Source organism: Battus philenor, unplaced genomic scaffold (genome assembly GCF_028537555.1).
Source record: "Battus philenor isolate CCGP_79_NKW_IND1 unplaced genomic scaffold, ilBatPhil1.0.hap1 SCAF_3, whole genome shotgun sequence".
Taxonomy (NCBI): Eukaryota; Metazoa; Arthropoda; class Insecta; order Lepidoptera; family Papilionidae; genus Battus; species Battus philenor.
Window position 1 is genome coordinate 5487287 of NW_027181693.1, and position 11667 is coordinate 5498953.

Here is an 11667-nt window from a genome sequence, read left to right on the forward strand (position 1 = left end):
CTCAAGCATTTACCATATTACCTGCATATTAATAACATTAAACGATTTCCAAATATCTACTAACTTATTACGATCTACCGGTACTATAAGAGTTAAAGACTTAAAATCTGCTGAGATATTGCTTTCACCAGAGATTGCTTCGTAGAAATCGGCGAAGATAGATAATGAATAGATAGAAAAATATTACAAAATTCCTCCCGTAAGAGCAATTTAGGGCTTCATTAAAAATGCATGTTTTCGAAGTCGGCATAGTTACATGCTCATGTGAATAAAATTTGGTCAAATTATTTATTTCATTAATTTTACTCACCATATTCGACGTCACAGAGCAAGTTGAGTTTAAGTTATTTTTTGCGACAGCTGAATATAAATTCTTTAAATTTATTCCTTATATATAATTTGTCTTCCTTATTCAATGGCCGAAACATTTTTTATAGTAAGAAGCTTATTAATAACAGTCAATACAATTTAGACGTAAGAACTGCCATTGACCTATTTTTTATTCATTATTTAAAATCTTGACCAAATAAGTTCGCCTTTCTTAAAATCCAAAAAGAATAACTACGGATATAACCTGAAAACATCAATGAGGAAAGGGACCTGCAACTTGTCGTTTAATAAATGCCAGTTTAATTATTAAAATAGTTTATTGATTACGCTTTCATTAACATAACTTTAACACATGTTTGTATAAACTATGCGAATGTTTTAACTTTGCGATTATCACATGCTAAATTGTTTTAATTTAGTACAGATCGCAGTAAGTATCAATAATAATAATTAAATGTAGAATCGTTAAAGCATTTCAATGACACAAATATTTACTTAGTAATATTACATCAAACATTTTAACATCGAGAAACACTTGGAGAATCTAAACAATAGACAGTCTTACATATTATTTAAGAAACTAAAAAGATTTTGTGATTGCTTACAATCTATTTAAACATAATATTTCTTCACATGCTATAAATATTAAGTAAGCTTTATTAGCACCTATTTGTTTCGTCTATCTAACAGTATTGCAATATTGTTTAAATTAGAATATTCAAGGAGAGATTTATAAGAAATAACATTGGAATGAATTTATTTTTATATATATGTGCCTAAAACCAATGTTTCAATTAATACAGTTATAGATTTAGAAATGCTATGTGCCTAGCATCATGAATTTGGTATAAAATTGCACAGCAAAACTTAAAGCCTTTGATATCTAAATTAAGGATAGGGTTGGTTTAGTTTCACCTTGTAATAAGTAACATCAATTCCTTAAATAGCTTAAGTTAACAATTATATTTACTACATCATAGTTGCAGCACAAAACATTATATAAAGCGACATATTTCGACAAAACTTAAGTAAAAAATAATAATTGAAATAGTTGTAAAAAGAATTTATCTTCGCTGTTTGATATTAAAATTAGGAAAAATATTAAATATGAGCAGTGGCAACATTAATGCACAAAAATGTAAAATGTCATTTGTCATGACAGTGGCCAAATATTTCTATAAAATAATAATCACATGATTTGTTTCTAAGTTACAACTGCATTTCTGTTAATAATTTTAGCACAAGGTGCAATATCTATTGTCTGTATCTAAAACAGTGAAGGCACTACAATGTGCTGCATAGAATAGGAATATATTCATGATATGAGATTATCGTCGTTTCCAGTAATTGAGAGCATTATTTCAATTTACTGTTTACTAACATCACATGGGAAACATTGAGTAGAAGAATATATATGAAGTTCTCAAAAGTCTATTCAATGTTTTAAATTAGTCTTGACCATTTGTAGAATGCTTGTCATTTTTCAAGAGTCCGATTTGAGCACAGGTTTACGGAGCAACAGAGCAGAGTCAGCGGACACTATGGGCAGCTCGTTGGTGCAATGATACTTGATAAGATGCGGGACACTATCAAATATTCTGTCTTTAGTTCTCACCTGTAATTTAAAGATATTAATGTTACAGATAAACATTTATAATCTTCATAATTATAAAAACTTATATATAAAAATTATGATTTTTAAAAACATTTTTGACATTTGGTTCCAACAGGATGGTCCATTAAGTAACAACAATTAAAACAATGATTTTATTGTAAACAAAATTTTCCAATCACATAATTTAACAAAATCCAGTTATTCATTATTACACCTAATTGTGCGATTACTGGATTATTTCACGTTAAAGGTAGTCAATGAATATTAACTGCAATCTAATATTCCTTCGTGTCGCTTCAAATATGTCGGTCGATGTGTATTATTTAAATACAGCATTTTACTGTCAAATCGCTACTATATTGCACCAAACAAACCAATAGCAGTAAAAAACGCCATCTCTTGTCGACTAGCTGAACTAATAAAATTTAATATCCTAAATCTTATGTCTGTGGTGGGTATCTATCCAATATCATTTTATAACAATGCTAATAGTTTTTAATTACTCATTCCTATTATTATCCATTAAATAACATAGAGTATACTAAATAACCGAAAAAAGTTCATTTATAGGGATTATTTATGTATATAATGAGAAGATTGCCAGAAAAGCCAGTTTGCTAGACACTATAATCAAATTAGACCTTAAAATAAATCTACAATTGTTCCAAGTAAGCTGGAAGAGCCACAACCAACTCAGCTGGTATTTCTTTTTGTGATAAATCAAAAGTATCCTTTAGGCAGCAGTTACAGTAATTTATTTGCAAATTTTATTATCACATAAAATCCTAACATTGTTAATAAACTTTAAACATATTAAATGATAATTTAGAGACATTTCACGGGAATGTATGTATGTATGCATAGGTAAAACTGAACATAGTCACTCAGGTTACTAATTTAATGAAGTCCATAGAAAAACTTCTTTGGAACTTTGGACTTTTGTTACGATTATATTTATATGTAGATGAAATAGATTATCGTTTACACATACATATAATAAGTATTATCTTAATTTTTCAAAAACATAATTTTTGACATCTCTCTTGTCAAGTTCAAATCATAAATTTATTCACCATTTTAACAATCTTTGTAATTGCTAATACCTTTACATATTCTCTACTATCTCAAACTCCAGGGAGTATAAATTATTGAAATATATTAATTATTATATGGCTAAGGTGAATTCAAAGTTTAGCACTGGTTTATCACAAAGCTCAAGTTTAACTAAATTAAATATTTATTGCATACCAGGAATATAAATACCCATTTAAATAATTAATGACACTCCTTCCTGTGTTGCTTAAATATGAATTGTATTAAAATAAATGTAATGAAATTATACATACAACTCCTTTTGGGTCCACAAGAAGCAAATGTTTGTGCACGCCGCGTCTGGCTCCGGTCAACACAAACTGCCCCGGACACGCGGCAGACTCTCGAACCAGAAATTCTCCATCTTCTACCACCAGCTAAGAATTCATATAAATTATAAATTGAAAGATAAATTTTTTGAATGAAAATGATTTTCGTAACTGAAAAGTAGTTTGGTTAAATACCGTGGATAATTCATTCTTTGGTAGTTTCACTTAATGTGAATTCAAATTTAAAAATCCAATCAATGTTCATGAACTTTTTTAAAGAATGTAGCATTATATGACTTATGAGTAAACCCCGCTATAACATGGGATTTTTATGAATCATTCTCATGTACTTCATATAACTAATGTTACAGAAATACAATGTGTGGATTAAGTAAATTAGTGTGAAATTTTTAATTAACAAATAAGTGATGAAAATGATGATAAATATTTCGTATACCCTTAATGAGAAGAGTTAACCATTTTTTTTCTTATTTTAATATTATGTATACTCTGAACACAACAAGCCAACTTCCCACGCTAAACAGGTCAATTTATATATACGCACAATCTTATTCTGTTTGGGAAAATTGAGGAATATTTACTGTAATACCGCCTTTTGTAAATAATGTCTATATTTATTATTAATCTAGTTTTTGTTGCTTTAATAAGTTAAAGTATTATAGTTGTACACAAACCAGTATAAATATTTATTCATTACTTTGTAACATGTTATATGCTTATTCTCATTGATTTTAATGTTCATGCTATTAGCCCGTGGGCTTTTACAGCTTCATCAGAACTGAGTTCACGAAGCGTAAGGGTCCGCGAGCTAAAAATAAAACAAAAGTTGGACACATGCTTTCCAGTTGCACAAAGTTGTTTGTACGTAGTAAACCGCTGTATCCTAATAGAGCTGTGTAGTGATGTTCACAACATATGCGGCTTGGGACGGCAGCATGGACCACAGGCGTGCTAAGGAGGAATCCGGATCCAACCTTTGTACGTCCACGCTGTTCGCGGTTAGGTAGCGGATGGCCACCCCCTAAATACGAGTGTTGTGTATGGCGAGTAGCGTTTTGTTTTGTAATAAATTACGCAGTGTCTTGTGCGTAGTGTTGTGAGTTTTGGCAGCGGGTGCGGTGTGGTGCATGTCCTGTGGTAACCCTGTGATGGGCGTACGTAGTACGTCTTTGGGACGTCTCTTGGCGTTTTGCTGAGGTACTGGAGTTATATAAGGTCAAATAATTTGCATTTAAAGGATACTTGTATATGTTTCCTTATAAAACGTGACTAATCTATTGTATTATAGGGGAGATTACTGTACTAGGCAATCTGCTTTAGACAAATTATGAACTAATCACCCTCTCTAATTTTTTAATTGCTTTATAGTTATATCGAGGTAACTTATTACAGTACCCGGCGATAAATATTGCAGACCGACCTTTGGAAAGAGACATTCGGCTAAACGCATGACTGACAAAACGTCACATATGTAGTGTGCGACAGGGATAACGCTGTATGGAGCCGAAATTAGCCGTTCGCCTCTTCTCAAAGATCGATATGCAATATTTATCGCCGGGTACTGTACTCTACATATTTTCATTTTTTTTATTTTCTTCTCTGTGCATGATTTGTGTACCAATACTCCATATGGTTTGTAGAGTTAATCTTTATTATCATAGTTTTAGCTTTAAGATGTCAACTGTCGGATTAAGGCCTGTTCCATATATTTCCAATAGGACTGGTTAGATGCAGCCTGGTCTTGTTTTATAGATAATTTATTATGTAATCATGTATTGAAGTATATAAATAGTAATATAATTTTCAAGTCATCAGTTACCTTTTCAGCTGTGGTTCTGGAGATGGGCCCATGGAACCAGGGCTCGGCCGCCAGCAGCGCTGCCTGCGCGGCGCTGGACAGTGGCTCGTCGCACGCCCCCGCCCCAGCCGCCGATGAGCACGACGCTCCCGACGACGACGACGCGCACGGTGACATCACCGACGCTGCCGTGAACGGCTCTGAACGCAATCATATGACGTCATTGAAGCGCACAAAGAATTATAAAAACAAACAAAACAAACAACATTTATGGATATGGTGGAGTGTTTGTCTTTGTCCGTACAAACGTATGTAGCCATTATTTATGTTTTAAAAATAATTAAGGGTTTTGAGGGATCCATAAACCTGTTTTTGGGAAATGAATACGGTATTTTTGTCAGTCTTGTTTTGACTTTTGCGGTTACAAGAAGGTAAAGTAAAAATGGTATTTTATTATAGCTGTTAATTGTATTGTTAAACGTGTATATATTTTTTAAAATAAGTTTTGGGGTGGGTCTTTTATGGCGATGCCTCATACCTCTCGAGATGAATATAAAGAGATGTCCCTATAATGAATTACTCATTTTGGAATGCCTAATAATTCAGCATTCGAGAGCTCTAAAAGCATTCAAAAAAGTCACTTGGTACTAATGGCTTCTTAAAAAACACACTTTTATTTATTGCACTTTCATGTAAACCACACATGTAAAATAATGAAATTTGTTGCGTTTTTGTGTTATATTATTTCTCATAGACATTATTAATAGAAATGTAGTGAATTAAGCAATTATTAAGCATCTACTGTTTTTTTTTTAATATTGACATCCGATTTATCATAAAATTTTATACAGTTTGAGGTTTTGCTTTGTACACCCGGAACTGTTTCGATTTCAACAGAATATTTACGAGGTATATTTAAGTGAATTTTCGAGTTTTATAAATGCTATACAGTGATATATATATATATATATATGACTCACGCATATCAAATATGTCTGTATGGTGTGTGGGTAGGAGCGCGGTGGGGGGCGTGCGCGGCGGCGGCGTCTGGTTCACATAATGTCGAGTGCTCTCCTCGCAACTAAAACAGTTTTAGAAATAACATTGTTGATACTTTTTTTTGGCAAATTACGGGTTAATCCTAGACTGAGTTCTATCAGTCTTCTAGTGATCCACACAGCAATGCGATATTTTTAAAAGATACTAGGTGTAAAGTAAATGTGTACACCCTATCCAAAAATCCATGGTTTCAAAAATAATACATTTATGCTATTTATTAATTATTATGGTGTGGGTAGAAAAGACAACTGGGTAGACCGATGACATAGTCAAGGTCGCGGGAAGTCACTGGATGCGGGCAGCGCCAGACTGGTCTGGTATCTATGGGCTAAAGTGATGATGATGATTAGTAACGATTGGTCCTAAAGGAAACATGAGAATTACTAACGAAGATATGGGCGCGAGCGTGGCTAGCGGTGGCGGCGGCGGGTGTCGGTACGTAGGTGTGGGGTCTGGCGGCATCTTGTCCGGCAAGTCGTTGTAGTATTCGCGGTCGTCTATTGTAGCTGGACATTTTAATGCTTCGCTTGAGCACAGCGGCCTTGAACCATTCAGATTTAATCTGAAACCCCAAATAAGTTTTTTTTATTAACCTTAAAATATTTAATAAAAGAATATAGATGATAAATATAATATTAGTGTTATTTTTAATAAATAAAACCAGTGTGATTAAAGCTAGATTATTAAACAACTACATAAAGCCCTAAAACAAGGTCGCTTAATCCTAGCTTTGTTGAGAAGCTCAGTCGCAGAGCTATGCAGGGGTTAAAACTTGGATTTTTTCTCTATAAAATTCTATAAGTAATGAAGACATTTATAGATTAACAATAGTACCCGGGATGTAGATTGGTGACTTGAAGTGGTAGGTACACGCAAAGAACTAAAGGCAGCTGAGGCCTTAAGATTCTAAACCAAATATGGGTAAGCTCAATATAGGACATCCACACACATGGTGAACAGACACCTTGATATGTTTGTCAGAGAAATTGATAAGGTAGGCCATTATGATATGTATGTATGTACATACATATGTAAATAACTGCAATGAAAATTGAATAATGAGAAATAGTTCACATCTTTTCATAATGATTGATCAGTGTACTTTTCATTACAACAATGCCAGATTAATCCAAAACAAATTTGGTAGGTTTATTTTGTGATCATGCAGACAAATGTTATAATATTAAAGCAACTCATGAAGAAAATCTTCTTTTTATATTTTGTTTGTAGTGTTTGTAAATATTGAATGAAATTAAAAAAGGTTTAAGTAAAGAATTTTTATCAACATGATTTTAAAATACATGTTTCAATTAGTGTTATGATGATCACAAAGCTTATTCCATGATTCATTGCATGAGTCATAGTGGTGAATTAAAATATTGTAGAAAACTACATTTAGAACAGTGTATTATCTTTGTTTTAATTTAAAAAATACAAAATCTTTAGTGAATAGAAAATCTTAAAAATCAAATCCTAATTGATACTTACTTTCTTGCATGTTGTTAAACAGTTTTTTTTTAAATCTAAGGTTTTTGGTGCTTCAGTAAATTTTCAACCTCAGTATTATACAGAACTATGGTAGTCTAATATATTCAAATGGTTGGCTTATATTAAAATAAAAATGATTATCTATGTGATTTTACTAATGTGCTATAAGATTGGTATAAATAGATAATATTAGTATTAAATCAATTCTATATTTGTAATCAAAACTTGTATGGATATTACTTACTTAAAATTAATAGTGATTATAAGTATTACACATATTTTATAAGAATATGTTTGTATAAAATGCACTAGATAATTAACAGAAGTACATTTTATAAAGCATACATTTTAAATTCAATGACTTACGATGAAGGTTTTGTTAAAAATTCCTTGAATCTCAATTCAAAAGCTTGTCCAATTGTTGCAATTACATCTTGAGCTAGCATTCCACCACATTCTAAAACATAACAGGCTCGCCATTCTGTTGGGGGAGCTGATTTTGCTACATATGCAACAAAGTCTAATGAATCTGAGTCGCCACCTGATGCAAAAGAAACTCTTGGCATGTCATGACGAGCAATGGTATCTCCTCCTTCTAGAGCTGCAATAGTAATAGCTTTGGAGGATATAGTAAGAGCTACGTTAGATCCAGAATGAGACATTCTCGGTTTCGCAGCAAGGGCACATGCAACTGCTTGACTGATGCGACGCTTCTTATCTGCTGACCGAAGGCCAGCTGCTGCACAAACACGAGCAATACACTCTCTGAAACAATTATGTTTAAATTTTAATTGATTATATTACTTGTGTCTTCTAATTTATAAAATATGAAAAGAGTAAAAATACAAAATAAACACATAGAAAATATGAATTTCTTTCATGTTCTATGATTAGACTTAAAATAACCTTGTATCATTATAAACTTAAAAATATGGTGTGTTTTCTAAATTAATCACCCTATTACTGGAAATGTGTGATGTCATATCTGACTAATATAAGTAATATATTAGAAAGATACATATATAAAGATATTCACTGGTATCTAGAATCATTAAACTTAAATTTACTTATTAATTAATATTTATGGCGTTCTCTGTTTGGATTATCTTTGAAATTGGTGGCATTACAATAGGAATTAATACAATATTTTTCTATTTTATTATGTTTATATGTAAAAATAAATAAAGTGTCCAAAAGCAAAATAAAAAGACCATTGTTTGTGCCAGAATAAACTTTAGACTTTTAATAAATTAAAATGTTTCTTACTTTGCAACTTGAGATCTTGTGTCGAAATCTAGCTTTTTCATTGATGTTAAGACTTCCATGCAGCCTATATACTGTAATAAATTAATGGTTACTTAATGACTTACGCATGATTAATATAGAAAATTAATGCGTTGCCGAATAAATTTTGACTTACTCTTACGGCATAAGTTATGCCATCGCTGGCAAGAATGGAGTCTGGATGCAACCATCCTCGCGCCGGTTTAGCAACAAATGACGAATTTTCAGCCATTTCGAAGTACTTTTATTATATTACAATTTAAGATGTGTAATATATGCTAAACTTTACACTTCAAATCAGTTATTATAAATACACTTTCATTATGATTCAGATCATTCGATCAGAATATTAATTTTACCAATAATTAATCTTTACACGTATATTAAGAAAAGAAAAATTTATGTACATAGTATGAGAGGAACTAAGGTTAAACTAAATACTATGGAGAATCTACATGATTAAAACTGAGAAATGGTCAAATGCAAATTTATGTTCTCGTAAAGGACCTTTTAAATAACTTTTAACTTTTTGACAGCGGTGACAGTTCTGCCACAGCCACAAATAAAAGATTTTTTTTAATAAAAAAAACCCCATATTGTTAAGGCAAGACAAGGTTTTTCATCTTTTGTTAATTATTACATTTTTGGTTTGTAAAATGTTGCCTGTTATAGTCTGTCATATGAAAGTTAATACAGGGATTATGCGGTAAATTTCAAAAATCTTATTTTGGCCTTTAATATAGCATAAAAATTATCCATGATACTTGTTTATTTTTATATTTTAACGATTAACAAATTTAAGTGTACAATACAGTACAGTGCAGGAAGAAAAACGCAGGATTGCACACAATTCGTCATCAAAATCCGACTACACCTGTAACACTGAACATGATATCTGAACATTATATCGATATATGATAACACGCCTTATTTCATCAAACATAGCAGACCTGCTAAGATTGTCATGATAGCGAACACTAATTGTAATTAATTGTGTTTAAGAGTTTTACTTTGAATTTCTCAAGCGTTATAAGTTTTTTCGATTGTCCTTTAGATAATTGCTTTATTACTTTTAATCAAAACTATAATTATTGAGTTATCTAACAAAATATTTTTGCTAAGTATGGAAACTAAGTATTGATACAACAGAAGTTGATTGGCAACATTAGGTCGAGTAATTTTAAAATGTATTAGAAAAATATGTAAAAGAAATATACTGTATCAAAATTGTCTTTCGACGACCTTAATGTCGTATTGTAATCTCTAATATTAAAATTGTGTTTGTTAATAGATACTAATTTTATTATTTTTTTATATTTTTGTACCGCACAATCATTAAATCGTTATCTCTAGATTTTTCAATATTAAAAAATTGTGGTTGTGACATCGGCAAACTTGACTTGATAGCAATAGTTGCCGTTACCAACCATGTTAAAAATGACCCCTCCTCGTTTTTTGCATAGACTCATAACTCTATGGAGTTATTTGTAGAATAATAATCTCGTTCCAGGGATTCCTCAATAAAAAATAATAAACCAAACCAAATGTGAAACGGTTTATGATAGGAGTAATGTAAGTATAATCAAATAGTTTAGTATTATCTAAGATGTATATTATGTGTGTAGTGTAATCGGTATTTACCGCAAGTTAAGAAAATTACTTTACTTTTTAATTAACCATGTTTACACCTGCGGCACGTTAATAGCGGATTCTGTTTGTTCATTGACATTTACAGATTCATCGACTGTATCTAAATGTCTGTTAATATTTATTTATTTAAATGTCACTTATTCCACCGAATTGGGATAAGATTTCACGAGTGTTTAAAGCTTACTACAGAATTTTATTATTGGTAAAAAAGCGGTAATTAAATTATGTCATTTAATAGAATATATAGTTCAAAAATTGTAATTGTAATTGGCAAACAAATGCTTATAGCCATGTTCCAAAAATTTGCCATTTGTGTATAACAGAATATTATTGTCTTTCTAGGTCTAGGTCGACTTTAAAGTTACTATATTTTATAGAAGTAATTCTAAAGCTTTACTAAAGTAAATAATAATTCTGACATAAGTAATTAATCTCATATTAATAAGATTTAAAAATTAAGCAGATAAAATGTATGACGAAAAGTAATATGAGCGCAAATTTTTTTAAGTTACGACAGCTTTAAAAAAAATTTACGTTACATCAAAGTAAAAATAATAATGAAGATGAATAGTTAGGCATTGGCTCGGAAATCGTTTAAGGGCCAAGGACTGTCTCGTATAAAGATAACGTAAAATTAAAAAATCAACCTAGGATTTAGACCTGTTTGCGGAAGTTCCTGAGAAAAAAATGGACTTATAAAAACTTACATGTTATACCGTTGCGAATCATTAAGCTGATACATATGTATTAAGTGAGAAAAATGTCAAAATACAGGCTTCATTTTACACAGCGTACAGGAAAAACTGGGTAAAGTATGTATTAAGCAGTTCTTAACCTAGTAACCTTTACTCTATAATGCTTACATTAAGTGACTTTACGCTTTCAAGTAATTGAATTTAAGCAAGAAATTTTGGTTTTCTCGGCAGTATTAAGGTTAATAGCACATATTGTAATTATTGTCATTATTTTCTGAACATCAGTTTTGTCGAAAAAATTATTCTGAATACTAAATATTTTCCTCTTGCAGTTATTGAGAATTTTTTAAACTTTAAATTGTAATT

At 31.1% G+C, this 11667-nt stretch overlaps 1 protein-coding gene across 1 annotated transcript; it reads right to left on the reverse strand.

Moving 5' to 3' along the window:
• Window positions 1-730: 730 nt before the first annotated feature.
• Window positions 731-9383, reverse strand: Shc (SHC-adaptor protein). The gene is made up of 8 exons (XM_068770516.1): window positions 9093-9383; window positions 8939-9009; window positions 8039-8437; window positions 6573-6746; window positions 6106-6206; window positions 5147-5325; window positions 3292-3414; window positions 731-1945 (listed from the first exon to the last, which is right to left on the reverse strand). The coding sequence occupies exons 1-8, from the start codon at window positions 9186-9188 to the stop codon at window positions 1814-1816; spliced, it is 1275 nt and encodes a 424-aa protein (XP_068626617.1). The 5' UTR covers window positions 9189-9383; the 3' UTR covers window positions 731-1813.
• Between the last annotated feature and the right edge of the window lie 2284 nt (window positions 9384-11667).